This window comes from Solanum lycopersicum, chromosome 3, assembly GCF_036512215.1.
Source record: "Solanum lycopersicum chromosome 3, SLM_r2.1".
Lineage (NCBI taxonomy): Eukaryota > Viridiplantae > Streptophyta > Magnoliopsida > Solanales > Solanaceae > Solanum > Solanum lycopersicum.
The window spans coordinates 51,166,587-51,181,081 of NC_090802.1; the positions used below are offsets into that span (position 1 = coordinate 51,166,587).

At 34.1% G+C, this 14,495-nt stretch overlaps 2 protein-coding genes across 3 annotated transcripts; both read left to right on the top strand.

The window, feature by feature from the left end:
- Positions 1-5,454: 5,454 nt before the first annotated feature.
- LOC101261595 (probable aquaporin TIP5-1) lies at positions 5,455-6,792 on the top strand. The gene is made up of 3 exons (XM_004235118.5): positions 5,455-5,663; positions 5,751-5,995; positions 6,253-6,792. Exons 1-3 carry the CDS (start codon positions 5,540-5,542, stop codon positions 6,637-6,639), a joined length of 756 nt encoding a protein of 251 aa, XP_004235166.1. The 5' UTR covers positions 5,455-5,539; the 3' UTR covers positions 6,640-6,792.
- A 1,334-nt stretch (positions 6,793-8,126) lies between these two features.
- On the top strand, positions 8,127-14,457 carry LOC778272 (putative nitric oxide synthase). 2 transcript variants are annotated; one of them, XM_004235117.5, is made up of 13 exons: positions 8,127-8,692; positions 8,891-9,076; positions 9,847-9,933; positions 10,025-10,104; positions 10,414-10,495; positions 11,406-11,426; positions 11,561-11,606; positions 12,199-12,317; positions 12,868-12,981; positions 13,083-13,190; positions 13,277-13,366; positions 13,760-13,869; positions 13,955-14,457. In XM_004235117.5, exons 1-13 carry the CDS (start codon positions 8,303-8,305, stop codon positions 14,202-14,204), a joined length of 1,683 nt encoding a protein of 560 aa, XP_004235165.1. In that variant the 5' UTR covers positions 8,127-8,302; the 3' UTR covers positions 14,205-14,457. The 2 variants fall into 2 exon arrangements, with proteins under 2 accessions (XP_004235165.1, XP_069151206.1); XM_069295105.1 differs by lacking the exon at positions 11,406-11,426 and having other exon boundaries at positions 8,170-8,692; positions 10,414-10,499; positions 11,544-11,606.
- Positions 14,458-14,495: the final 38 nt, after the last annotated feature.

Sequence of the window (14,495 nt, forward strand, 5' to 3'; positions counted from 1 at the left end):
ACATGCATCCATGCGCTTGATAGCAAATCTCCCATGTGGATCTCTAATTTAATAGAGCCTATGGACCTCTGTTCACCTTGATTAAATCCTTGTATCAACAGACGAAAGGTTGACTCCAGATCCTTCATATATTAAGATTCTATTTATCTTCTTCTCTAGCACATGACCCACCATATACAAAGGACGATTGTGTAGTACTTCACCAAATAGAAGATCGTTATCTGTAAATGTGATTTTAGTACCACAGACATGTGCTTCTTGGGAAGAAAGTTCAATAGATTTTTCAGAAGATGAAAGAGACATCATTTCTGAGATTTCCCTTGTTTCTTTTTCTTCTTCCCCAGGAGACACTTTTGGTGAGGATTCACTCGTTGTTCCTTCTTTTACAGTAGGAGGCACCTCATTGTTTGTTCTTTATCCACATTGAAACATGATACCTCGACATTGCCTTGAGTAGACTTTGTGTCGAATGAGCTTGGCAAGAATTCCTCTAGAGTCACAAGACGTCGAGGTTTTTGGTAATGATGCACTTCAACCTTTGCCCTTTTGGGGCGCTTGATTGATTTTTGCTTCTCTGATTTCTTCACCATTTTTCATCTAACTGGTTGCTCGGACAATTCTTTTTGTAAGCTTGACTTGTTGCGTTTTCACCTAGTTACAAGAATCTAACTCTCATCACCATCTATGTCAACGTCCTGATCTACTGGCTCTTCTTCATGCTTTTCAGAGATATATATTTGGATCGGATCCAGTGACCCAAACGTGATAGAGGTCTGGTTAGAACTAGCCTTCTCATCATCAAGGATAATTTTATTTTCGTTAGCCAATCGCATCACTCTATCCTTAAAGACAAAACATTTTTCAAGAGGATGGCTCACAAGTCTGTGATACTTGCAATAATTTGGGTCATCATTTTTTCCAGCTTCATCGGGTCGCTTCATCTCTGGCAAGTCAATGAGCTTTAACTCAAGCAATTCATCAAAAATTTCAGAAACGTCAGAATCCAAGAAGGGATACTTTTTTCCTTGCATCTCCCTTAGCGTTGAATCTTGATTAGAACGTGCTTGGAAAGTCGTTCTCACATTTTGTTTTACGCCCTCATTCGTGGTGAACTTTGCGGGTGACACATTTACACTCATGGATTCTTTGTTGTCATTTCTGGGTTGAAACTTGCTCCATCTCTTGGGTTCCTGCTTGTCCCTTCCTTTGCGAGGATCATGGACAATAGTCATATCTTTTCCGGCAGATGACATGCTCAACTCTATATCATGAGCGCGAGTAGCTAAATCCTCGAAACATTTTGGTTTTATTCCTTGCAAGATGTAAAGAAGCTCCCAGTGCATTCCTTGAATATACATTTCGATTCCAGAAGCTTCAGTAAGCCTGTCCTTGCAATTTAGGCTCGTGTTCCTCCATTGATTTATAAAATCTATGACCGGTTCATCCTTCCTTTGGAGAGTATTCGTGATTTCTACCATGCTCACCGTGCGCCTTGTGCTATAGAAGCGATTGAGAAACTCATGTTCTAGTTGCTCCCAACTATCAGTAGAGTTAGGTTCGAGATCCGTGTACCAATCAAATGCATTTCCTTTTAGAGAGAGGACAAACTGTTTGACAAGATAGTCTCCATATGTTCCAGCATTATTATATGTCTCCACAAAGTGTGCGACATGTTGTTTCGAATTTTCTTTTCCCTCAAATTGTTGAAATTTAGGAGGTCGATAACCAGCGGGCATTTTAAAGTTATCAATCCTAGCAGTGTATAGTTTAGCATACATATGGGAAGACTTGGTGGAGACTTCATACTTATCTTTGATAGTGACTTCAATAAACTCCTTCAAACAATCGAGTGGGATCATTCCTTCAGAAGAAACTGGCATCTCTTTAACAAACGGGCTTTCTTAGCAGGATCTTCGATTTCTTGAACTTCAATGCCCTTTCCATGTGCATGGCTCGCATTTCCATCTAAAAGTCCTTCTATCCTGTCCATCAACTTGTCAATTCAGGATTTTTGGTGTTGTACATGCTTTGTCAATCCTTCAACCAATTGTGTCAAATTTGCGAGTTGTTCCTCAGGAGAGGAAGGAACAGTCACCATCATTTTCATGATCATCGGAGATGCAGGATAGTAACATGGATTGTCATGTAAGTTAATTTTTCAGTGGAGTTGTGTTACACGATATACATGGAGATGATTCATAAGTTGAATCACAGTTCTCCCTTGTGGTAGAGTTCTTGGAACCAGATTGCTCAAGTAGAGCCAATGTCTTCTTGATCTTTTCAGCAGCACTACTTCCTCCTTCTAGAGTATTTGTGGAGGAACTTGCTCCTTTTGGAGTCGAAGACCCAAAAATAGGAGTTGACGCAGACGACACTTGAAGCGTTTGTTGTCCTAGTGTAGCAGCCTTGCTTCTCGTAACAGCTCCAAAACTTCCAAATGTAACACCAAGGATGTCTTCAACTTCAGTAGAGAACTTAGAGCTAGTGACCTTAAAGGCGGTTAATGGAGAGTTGTTTTTCATGGAAGTCATCTTGATATTCTTTGACGTTTGAAAAGTTGAGATGAGAGGTAGAGATTGTCCCACTGGGCGTGCCAAAATTTGTAGACAATAAAATTCGCGTCGTGAAAACAATAATCAAGAACGGAAAATTATAACAACAATCGTTTTATTATTTCAAGTGCGAGTGTTACAATCTCTATAATTTCTCTGAATTCGCCTTTTCAAATATAAATTCAAGGGCTTTAAAGCTTGTTCTTGAATCTATGATGAACTTGAACTTGAACTTTATCTTGATCTTGAATTTTATTTGAATTCAAGGGCTTCGAGCTTGTTCTTGAATTCGGTGGTCTTGATCTTGATCGTTCTTGAACTTGAATTCTTAAACTTGTAGCTTTGTAGAGAATTAAATGGCGTTTGTACCACGAAGTTTCTCTAGCTTCTTGTTTAGAATTTTCTGTCCCTTTTCTGAATTATGAGGACCCCTATTTATAGTTTTAGAATAGAGGAATTGCGATTGGAATAGGATTGCGTTCAGCCAATCAGATTTAAGTGACATGACATATGTGTTTTATGGAGCGGACTTGTCATCTTTGACACATGTCATGATTCTATTGGTTTTCTTATTTGACTTGGCATGTCACATCATCTGCACACGTGGCGCCAAGATGGGCTCGAGAATGAGATGGGATTGGGTTTAACAAATTGGGTTCATCCAATGTAGCCCAAATCAATTAATTTAGACTTCAATTAAATCTGTATTTATTGGACTTAAATATTTAAGTCAATTATATCAATCCACAATATTTTTTTGGATTAATATATTTATGAATTCAATATAATCCGAATTATTTTATAAATTTATATTTAATAAATTTTAAATGATTACAGTGATATCCCACATCTCTCACGGCTATAACTACAAGGAGTCACGGCATGTGCTGCATAAGCCAAAGGTTATATGAATATTTTTTTTAAAAATGAGTTCAGTAGAATAATCGAATCTTAATTTTGTTAAGATGTACTTATGAAATTTTACTCACAGTCGAAAAATACTTGTGTTTTATCCGTGTTAATATCTAATAATATTATTTGTTTTATTAAAAAGTGAATTAATTTATGTTACCTTTGATTTACCTTTATTTGTCGACATCATCTAGTTACCCAGCTTTATGAGTGAAAATTTTAGTTTTTGAATTGATTGTCTCAATTTTAGAGTGATTTTTATTTTTTCTCAATTATCACGACTCTTAAAAAAAATTTCTCGTTAATTATTTAATGAAAATTGTGGGTCAGATATTTTTAACTAAACTTGTTCCTTATTCAATTTGTATGAAAATTAAGTTACCGGATATAAATTGTTTAGTATCAACTATCTAGTTCATTTAGCATAAGAAAAAATTGGTTCCATAGGAATAAATTATGTCTAATACGACATAACTTGTGAATTCTAAAACTAAATTTTTGTCTCACTCGACACAAATTCTAGAAGCTAAGTTATGTTTATTATGACATAAAACTCGTAGATTTTGAACTTTTGCATTGATTAGCACAACATTTTAGGGAAAATTACGTGAGATGACAAACTACAATAAGTAATTAATTAATAAGGGTATAGTTTAATTTATTTACTCTCAATGGTTATAGTTTCATTTTTTTGCCATAATTAATAGGATCCACCAATTTGTATACCAATAAAAGACTTATTTATGATTTTCTATATATAATTTTATACAAAATTAATTTTATCTCTCCTATCCGCATTACATCTCTTTCTCCTAAAATCACTCCTCCGCTTTATTTAAATTTCAAATTTAGGAAGATTTCACGTTTTCCTTTCTGTGTTGCTCTCAATTTTCGCAGGTAATCGTCAAAATCAACCCATGATATTATTCTTTTTTTAAAAAAAATTCCTTCATCAATAGCTGTATATGTATTATACTTCTTAGTTTTCATAAAAAAAATTTTAAAAAAATCTTTTTTTTCTTATCAAATTACAAGTTCTTCAAAATTAGAATGGAAGATTCGTCTCCATCCGTAAGAATTACTTGCTTGAATATTGTGTATATACAAGTACTGTATTTATATTTTTATTTATACATACACCATTACTTGTATATGTATATAATAATTACTTTACAATTTGTTACAAATCAAACAATTTATATTCATTTTATTTATATTTGTAGATAATTTTGTTTATACATATACAATTTTTTGTATATTTTTATATTCATTTTATTTAGATTCGTACATAAACTTTTTTTATACATATGCATTTTTTGTATATTCAACTACTTATATATGTATATAAGTAATTACTTTATAAAATTTAGTACAATTATTTGTGCAATAATTTGTTCTAAATCTCATTTTTTTTGTATTTTACGTTATTATATACAAAACTGCTTGAGGAATTTGTGTATATACAAGTACTATATTCATATTTTTATTTTATACATATACAATTACTTGTATGTGTATATAATAATTACTTTATAATTTGGTATAAATTAAACAATTTATATTCAATTTATTTACATTCTTACATAAATTTTATATACATTAAAGAGTTTAGTTTCTCGAAAACAAGTTTGTATAGTCTTTCTGTCGCCATAGAATCCTCTTTTGAAAAAATATTTGATTTTGAATGTTTAGCTTAAATTATGATTTATGTAAATGTTCGTTATCATATTTAGGGATACTGTTATTATTTAATGAAAAAGTAAAATATGCTACAAAATTTTTAAGAAAACATTTTATACAAATTAAAAGCTAAATAACAAACTAAACTATACCGTATTTGATAAATTCATTTTGCCATATATAAATTTTTTCCTAAATTCTATATGAAATAGCCCAACAGTGAAGCACACCTGTAATTGGCGGTTAATAATATTTGAACGGTATCAGTAACTTCTCTGAAAATCCTATATAACCATTTGGAAACCACCGAAACCGTCTGTAAGAGATTTGAGATTTAGAGCCAATTGAACTTCTCTTAGTTAATTCAATTCTTCTGATAAGACTAGTATCAATTAATGGCGTCTCTTGCTTCCCGCTTGCAACACTCTGTCACTCCCAATGCCCTCAGATCCTATCTCGCTGAGTTTCTCTCAACTTTCTTTTTCGTCTTTGCCGCTGCCGGTGCTTCCATGTCCACCAGTATGTTCTTCTTATTTTAGTTAATAAGTTAATTCTACAATTTTCTCTTACTCTACTTTTTAAGTGTGTTGTGTAATGTGATCACAGGGAAAATGGTGCCTGATGCGACATCAGATCCATCTAGCCTGGTGGCAATTGCAGTTGCAAATGCATTTGCTTTGTCCGTTGCAGTGTATATATCAGCCAATATCTCTGGAGGGCACGTGAATCCCGCTGTCACGTTTGGAATGGCCGTAGGAGGCCATATAAGTATTCCCATGTCTATATTCTACTGGATTTCTCAAATGATTGGTTCTGTCACCGCTTGCCTTCTTCTCAAATTCACTAATCAGGTTACTTAATTTGTATACTCGAGTAGTCTTTTTATCATTTTTTTCCTGTCACATTGATTGAGATCTGGCGCAATTCTCAATGATGAGTTGAACTTTTGAAATTGAGTCGGGTCGAATTTTCAATTACTTGTTTGTGTATGCTGGATTAGTGGAAGAACAAAACATTCTGTAATTTACTGAGAATTCCATGATCAGATCAATTTCCTTTTAATTTGCTGATATATAATTAAAGGTACGCTGATTTTCTCTCATTGCAGCAAGTCCCAACACATGGAATTCCCCAAGAGATGACTGGTTTTGGAGCAGCAGTACTCGAAGGCGTGATGACATTTGGTCTAGTGTACACAGTTTATGCAGCTGCTGATCCTAGGAGGTGCGTCCATGCAGCGATTGGGCCGTTGGCAATTGGCCTGATGTTGGGAGCAAACGTCATGGCTTCGGGGCCATTTACTGGGGGATCGATGAACCCTGCTTACTCATTTGGCTCTGCTGTTGTCAAAGGGAGCTTCGGGAATCAAGCAGTGTACTGGATTGGACCTTTCATTGGTGCAGCTATAGCAGGACTTGTGTATGATAATGTGGTCTTCCCTTTACAAGTGACTGAGTCTTTGAGGGGAATAGGTGGTGGAATTGTTGCTGTTTAAGTACTGCATTTTTATTTTTATTTTGCTATTGTTGTGTGTGTATGTATGTATTACTTCTTGTTAGTCTATAAAATAGGATGTTGTTGCCTTCTCTTTATTAGAGCTTAATCATACACTAGTTAGTTGTTTTTGTGAATTAAGGTTCTTCAAATATCCTTCTTTGTTATTTTTTTTTTATTGTCAATTTAAAGATTTGTGTAAATTCCGCCTTCGACCACAACTATCATCCAACATAGGACTCCTCAGAAGGGGACCATAAAACTAATAGGATGAAAGAAGATAAAAGACGGTCCGATGCATTAAAGCTCCCGCTATGCGCTGAATCCTAAAGGTCCCAACTATGTGACCACAATTCCAGTTTATGGGAGGGGAAGCAGTAAATGGGATGGACACAACTAGAAAAAATGGTATGAACATTTGATGTTATTTACACACTATGTGACCACATTTGCAGTCTGATTGCAGTTTTGAATTTAACTCACAATTCAGATAATTAATCAAAGTGTTCAAACTTTTCTCTACCGTTTATAATTCTAAATTCTAAAGATATGAAATAGAATTATTTTTACTCGTGCTAAAAAAACTAATCAAATTCTTGTTTTATTTTTAACAACCAATAACCTTGATATATTAATGCGTAAAAAAATTTAAAGAGTGAACTTTATGCGACTAACAAATAAAACTTATTTAGACCATATCTATCACATTTATCGGATAAAATGAACCAACTTTATGTACTACCAAACTGATTGTAATTGCTTTAACGGTAATGACTTTTGTGACATATTGAGATGCTAAAAGCTTGAAGCAAGTTGCCACAACAATCCATAGCGGCTACATCAATGCTTGCTTCTTCTCGTGTAAATTAGCATATGCAAACAAAATAATGCCATTTTGTGCCATGATTATATTTATGTTATGAGTTTAATATTTAATACAAACAAGTATCATATGCATGAAAATAAAAAAAAAACCATTTATAATTTCTTCAGGTTCAGAAATTTCCAATTAAAACTTTTTGAATTTTTAGCCTTCCTAATTAACCAAATGATTAAAAAAATACGTTATTTTATAAGCTCTATAGAATTAGAATATTGCTTAGCATTAGTTAAAATATCATATCACAATTTTCTAAAAAACATTTATTTCGATTTCACAATTCTTATATATTTCACAAATATTTTTCATTTTATTAGAATAATGTGATGGACAGATAACAAATTCAGAACATATTTTTGAATAAAATGCTTATAATTATTCATAATATTCACATATTATAAAAAAAATTCAAAAAATTAATTAAGAAAAACTGACAACTTAATTGGATCTCTTTTAAGTTTAAAATATTATCAGTATCAATTTTGAAGTACACCTACAATGTGCTCATGCCAAGCAAAGACTTAAATAGTATAATTGTTCATACAATTATTTAAGAAGAAAATAATTTTTGTATATATATCATAATTGTGTGATGATAAAATTTACTCGACAGAAGTAATACATAAATTTAGATAAAATTATTATTAAGTTGTAAATAGACAGATATCTTTTTCATTAGACGAAAAAAAAGAAATTAGGGTCAACATTAGTCAAAGAAGTGACCGTACATAAAATAATATCTCTTCAATATCCTTCTCGTTCGAGCTTTCTTTCACAATTAACAATGGCGCCTAAACTCCTAGCTCTATCCTCCTTATCTTCCATTTGCCCATTTTCTATACCCAATTCCTCCTCTAGTAACCTCAACCTCTACAGATATCACACTACTAAACCCACCCTTATCTTCTGCAAATCCACTGAACCCCAAACTATCTCAGAATCCGAACCCGAGGGCTATGGAGCTGCCGCCCCAACCCGAGGTGACATATATCTACAACGCCAACAGGTCGTCGCTGCATCTTCATCGGTGCTAGCCACAACTAAGAAGAAAAAGAAGAAGGATAATATCTTTAAAATTTCCAAATTGGCTCCTTGCTGTTACGGCTGTGGAGCTCCGTTACACACATCGGAAGTGGATGCTCCAGGTTATGTTGACCAGGAGACATACGAGTTGGTATTAAAATTTTCTAATGAATGCGTTCTATGTATTTGTGATAAGGTCTCTTTAATTTTGGGAGTTTTATCCGGAAAATTTTAAGTTAGTTAAGTATCATATTCACTAAACTTGGTTGCTACTGTTGTTTTCTAGATATGAAATGTATAAGTTTACTGTTGATGCCTTAGCTCATTTAATTTTTTGGTTGGATGACAGAAAAAGAAACATCATCAATTACGTAAAATTCTTTGTGGACGGTGTCGTCTATTGTCTCATGGGCACATGATAACTGCAGTAGGTGGAAATGGAGGTTATTCTGGAGGAAAGCAATTTGTTACAGCAGAAGAGCTTCGAGAAAAGTTGTCTCATGTGCGCCATGAGAAAGCTTTGATTGTTAAATTGGTAAGCAAAAACGAAAAACGACTCCAATTTGTTTGTAATTTCTTAATGATGTTGTAATCTGAGGTGCTGCCGGAGTTTTGCCATTTTGAGTTTTTAAACTGAAGATTGTATAAATGTAGTTTAAAATAATATATTGATTGAATATCTAAGTCAGTTTTCTATATTCTATTTAGACTAATTCATCCCGTACATCAGAGTGAACTAACTCAAATGGTTCACTACGATGACTCTCACTATAGGAATATTACTTGATAATATGCTTTATTTATATGTTCACTGTCCTATTTGAATGGTTATATTTGTCCTGCATTGAATTTGTAGGCCTCCGGCTCATCTTGGGGCTTAGTATCTGCACATTAGGAATCTTAGACAAAGCTGAACAGCCTTGCAACCAAGAGTAATTAATGGATGATAACAATTTAAAGTATCATTTTTCCTGTTAAAAATGAAGTGTTGTTGCCATGAAAAAAATATATTCTTTATGCTAAGTAATACATGTGTGCATTTTGCAATGAAGTCACTCATGAGCAAAGGTTTCATCAATCAACAATATTGGATAAATTAACCTCTTATCTAATGGATTGAAGAAGTGCCATCCAACCTTGTGAAAGCTTGTATTTCAGTCTTAAGGTTGATAGCACTGGTGTTGATTACTATGTTAAAGAAATATGATTGTTGGTTCTCATTTTTCAGTTCATGTCATTGACTACTAAACCTTGTTTATTTGTGTTTCCTGCACTCTTTATACCTTCATGGATCACCGTCTGTAGGTTGATATTGTAGACTTCAATGGAAGTTTTTTGGCTCGTGTCCGAGATCTTGCTGGTGCAAATCCCATAATTTTGGTTATAACTAAGGTAATAATAGCAACTAAGTGATATGCAGTTAAGGCAAAATATGTATATTTCCAAGTAACATATTTTGTACTCTCTATTTCACTTTCTTAAGGTGGATCTTCTTCCAAAAGATACTGATCTTAATTGTGTTGGTGACTGGGTTGTGGAGGCCACAATGAAGAAGAAGCTTAAGTAAGTTTGAGGTGTATTATGTATCCTTTATATTATTGACTCATTTGGTGCAATGGAAGTTATAGCTTCAGCTTTAATTAGTTGGTGTGCTTCTTTTGAGATCCTCATTGTCAATTAGCCATCTCCTACCAGTATTGCCTAAGTGTGATCTTTTTGTAGGTCATGTTCACTTTGTAGTAATTTGATTATTTCTCTCCTGTTTAGTAATATCAGTTAGTGATTGTAGTTAATGTAAATATCATATCCGACTTCTAATCTCGAGAACAAAAGATGACATAAAAAATTGAAATAGTATGCTCCACTTTGCAGTGTTCTGAGTGTTCATTTAACAAGTTCAAAATCATTGGTTGGAATCTCTGGGGTGGTGGCAGAAATCCAAAAGGAGAAAAAGGTCGGTTTCTTCTCTATAAAGATGTAAGATTACAATTGTCCATTTTGGGTAAAACTGCCTTGGTATTATACTCTGGTTGAAAATATGCATTTTGATATATACATATTCATGAGAAAAAGGTTGGTTTCTTGTCTATGAAGATGTAAGATTACACCTGTCCATTTTGGGTAATACTGCCTTGGTGTTGTACGTCTATTGTTTGAAAATATGAATTTTGATATATACATATTCATGCAGTTTCTTCTTAAAGTTATCTTGACACTTACCAACTTTCACTTGAAGTAAAAGGCAATAAATTACCATCACGAGCTCCTTATATGTGAATAGGACGTTCACAGTGCATCTTTTTTTGGATGCTGATCAGTCCATTCTCACAGAATCTCATTAAGCATCTCCAAAGGAAAAATCTCATTTTTGCTAAAACTACATTTCATGGCTTATGCTACTTCATCCATTACTAAATCAGCTGATAATAAATGGATGTGTCTCATGATTCTGTGTGATGGATCTTTTTAGACAGAGACTGGATGAACTTAAGTATCAATGAGATTGTGTCTGGATATGTAGTGATAAAGACAATAAAATCAAATCGATCTCTTCAAGTAAAAGTTAGTCCATCTTGCTAGTAATTTGTATTGAAGGCTTGTTAGTTCTCTCATAAAATTAGATGTCGCGTGATCATTACTCAATTCTTGGATCTAGTCTGTCCAGTATTAGTGAGATCAAAACCTAATTGTTTGTTCTTTCAGCTATTATGTGAACGTTATTGTTTCTATTTGGAAGGATCTTTATTTCTTTGTCAAGGAACTTTGTTCCTGCTGTTACAAACATATTGCAGGCTTTACTCTTGAATTCCATTTGTTCACACTATTTTACAGCTTACTAATCTACTGTTAGTATTTTCCTGCAGGGAAGGGATGTATACATTCTGGTTAGTACTGAAATTTCAATTTGATGATTAGTCACATTTTCTTGTGTTGTGCTGTGTCTTTGTTAATTCTTCAATTTAATACATAGTTGTTTGGAATCAATTTATGCAAATGTCAAGTGCTATTAACTTTTCAGGGCTCAGCAAACGTGGGAAAATCTGCATTCATCAATGCACTGTTAAGTAAGTCATTTATGAGCCTCTGTATTCATCACACTGTTGGTGGATTATTTTGTCCATAGGGTCTAGTTCCTTTAAGTGTTTTTTCTTTGGAGGGTCAAATGCAGTACCCGAGTTGCAATTCATAAACCCATAGATTTGTCTACAATTTCTGTAATTTTGTGCTCTTTTTTTCCCTATGTCACTTCAGACAAGAGTAGGTCTTAGTATCTCTGGTCATAGAGTTTGTCTCAAATTGGAATTTTGTTCTGTGGAATCACTAGAAATATCCTATCAACAACTCTGCCTAACCAACATAACCTAATATGTAGATGTACTTCTTCTGTTACTTCCAACAACATTCTATGAATTTAGCTTATCAATTTCTTCAATTTGATAGATTATTAATGTATAATTTTACCAAGTGATGGTCACTTCAATTTTCCAATGAAGTCTTGCTTTGACCTGGACTAATGTGCTAGCAAAATAATGGCAACTGGGAATTGTAATTTTCAGTTCTTTTAATGCATGCTCGTCCTTTAAATCTGCTCTTTCATTGCTTTGTCCACTCCTCCTTTTGTCTCTGCTATTGGTATCTTACTATGACTGTAATCAGATACAATGTCATATAAGGACCCAGTTGCAGCCTCTGCACGGAAACACAAACCAATACAATCAGCTGTTCCCGGAACGACATTGGGTCCAATCCCAATTGATGCTTTCCTTGGTGGTGAAGTAAGTGTACCTCACTGTAGCAAATGATCATCCAACTTCTTTATGTGATAATCTAAAACAGTGTTTGAATTACTGGGTGCAAGGGAAAGTTAAAAGTGAAGTTCTTGAATCTTAAAAGAGAAAGAGGTCCTATCTAACTTCTATGATACTTGTGGAACTTAATCTGAGGTTGAGAATGTTTTCCCCCTAATGCTTAAATTATTAATTTGACACTGGAAAGCTGCTAGACTAGTTCATTCGACCAAAAGCCAAGCTGCTCAGAACTTTTTTTGAGTCTCAAATGAAGCCCAGGAAACCATATCTACACATGCTGATGACAAAACCTTTATGAATAAAATGATAAAGATTCATAATAGCTAATCAAATTAATCGAAGTCACCACTATTGTCATTAATGTCTGACACACTAATTACTGATTGATTTTACTTTCTTGTCTTTATTTTTATTTTTTTTGTTTAATTTCCAATGTTAAAAGATGAATACCTAATAGATTGATAGCTCTTCCAATGTATGTGGTTTTAACAGATTCTATGCCCTTTATATTATTTAGAAATTGTATGATACCCCTGGAGTTCATCTTCATCATAGGCAAGCTGCAGTTATTCACGCGGAAGATCTCCCTACTCTTGCTCCTCAAAGTCGTCTTCGGGGTCAAGTTTTTCCAGTATGCTCTTTCTCCAACATTTGCTTTAAGAGATCTTGATGTCATCAAACTTGACGTGTATTCACTATTTCTCTCTTTTTCCTGGTTTTCTAATGTAACAGAGTTCTGGGCGAAACTTGGACTCGCAGATAGCTAACCGAATGAGATCAAGTGGCTTGAGTGGATTATCAATATTTTGGGGAGGCCTTGTTCGAATTGACATTTTTAAGGTTTCTCACAAAAAACTTGTCTCCTTTGCATATATAAGCAGTCCCAATCAGTCATTTTAAATTGGTGGACTTTAATATTACTTCAGGTTCTCCCAGAGACTTGTTTGACATTCTATGGACCCAAGGCGTTGCAAATTCATGTAGTGGCTACTGAAGAAGCAGATGAATTCTACCAGGTAATTCCAAACTTGTATTTTATACTAGGTGGTCTTTGACCGTTGACCTTTGACCTTTTTGGGTTGTGGATGACAATGTAAAAAGAAAAAAAGGAAAGCACTGCACTCACAAATACAGAACTGAAAAAAGTATGAAAGTTTTCTTCTGTGTTTATTTTCTTTTTTATAAAGAAGAAGAGTTGAATGAAGGAAAAGTAATAGAATTCATGGCTTCTTGTTTTTTTTTGTTCCAACCCCTTGCTCTTACCTTCATGATAATTTCATTATGGGCATCTATAGTAGGTAGAGTTGCCAATTTTGTATAAATCCCTTTAGAGATCATTATAGAACGGATGTATTTTAGATCTTTTTTCTATACGTACTTTGCACGTGAAACATCTCTCATTATTGCAGAAAGAACTCGGAGTTCTATTGACACCTCCGACAGGAAAAGGAAAGGCAGATGACTGGATGGGACTTGAAACAAAGCGGCAGTTACAAATTAAGTATGAAGATATTGAGAGGTGAGCACATTCATATATCACAAAGTGTGACACTGTGTAGATGCCTGATATGCCTTTTTTTGTTGTTGCTAATTTGTCGGTATAGACCTACCTGCGATGTGGCTATATCTGGTCTTGGATGGTTTTCCGTTGTACCAGTTAATAAATCAGCCGGAGTATCTAATCCAATTTCAGAAGTTACAGCTGGAGAGCTAGCTTTTGTTGTCCATGTTCCGAAGCCAGTAGAGATTTTTGTTCGATCTCCTATGCCTGTGGGCAAAGCAGGAGGACAGTGGTACGACTACAGGGAGTTGACAGAGGAGGAATTAGAAGTGAGACCAAAATGGTTTTTCTGATTGTTACTAGTTTCAGTTTTGAAACCTCAGTGTTACTTATTTTTTTACATTATTAGATCAGCTAAGTATTTGTCATAAAAAAATAGATGCCTAACCTGGGAAATAACGCAGGTTAGCTGCTACAACAGGTATGTACTTGTAATGTAAAAAAAAATAAAAATCATTGCGCTCAAAATCTGTTTGCTTCACTCCGGATATGTATTGCATATGCTGTCTGTGAAACAGGCATGATTAATTTTTTTGAATTTTTAAACAGTTGTCTTGGAGAAATCTATCAGTTTGATGATCATA

Coding starts and splice junctions, on each gene's coding strand:
- LOC778272 (XM_004235117.5), top strand. CDS start 8,303: ATGGCGCCTAAACTCCTAGCTCTATCCTCCTTATCTTCCATTTGCCCA. Junction 8,693..8,890: donor ACCAGGAGACATACGAGTTG/GTATTAAAATTT, acceptor GTTGGATGACAG/AAAAAGAAACATCATCAATT. Junction 12,982..13,082: donor TTCGGGGTCAAGTTTTTCCA/GTATGCTCTTTC, acceptor CTAATGTAACAG/AGTTCTGGGCGAAACTTGGA.
- LOC101261595 (XM_004235118.5), top strand. CDS start 5,540: ATGGCGTCTCTTGCTTCCCGCTTGCAACACTCTGTCACTCCCAATGCC. Junction 5,664..5,750: donor CGGTGCTTCCATGTCCACCA/GTATGTTCTTCT, acceptor ATGTGATCACAG/GGAAAATGGTGCCTGATGCG. Junction 5,996..6,252: donor TTCTCAAATTCACTAATCAG/GTTACTTAATTT, acceptor CTCTCATTGCAG/CAAGTCCCAACACATGGAAT.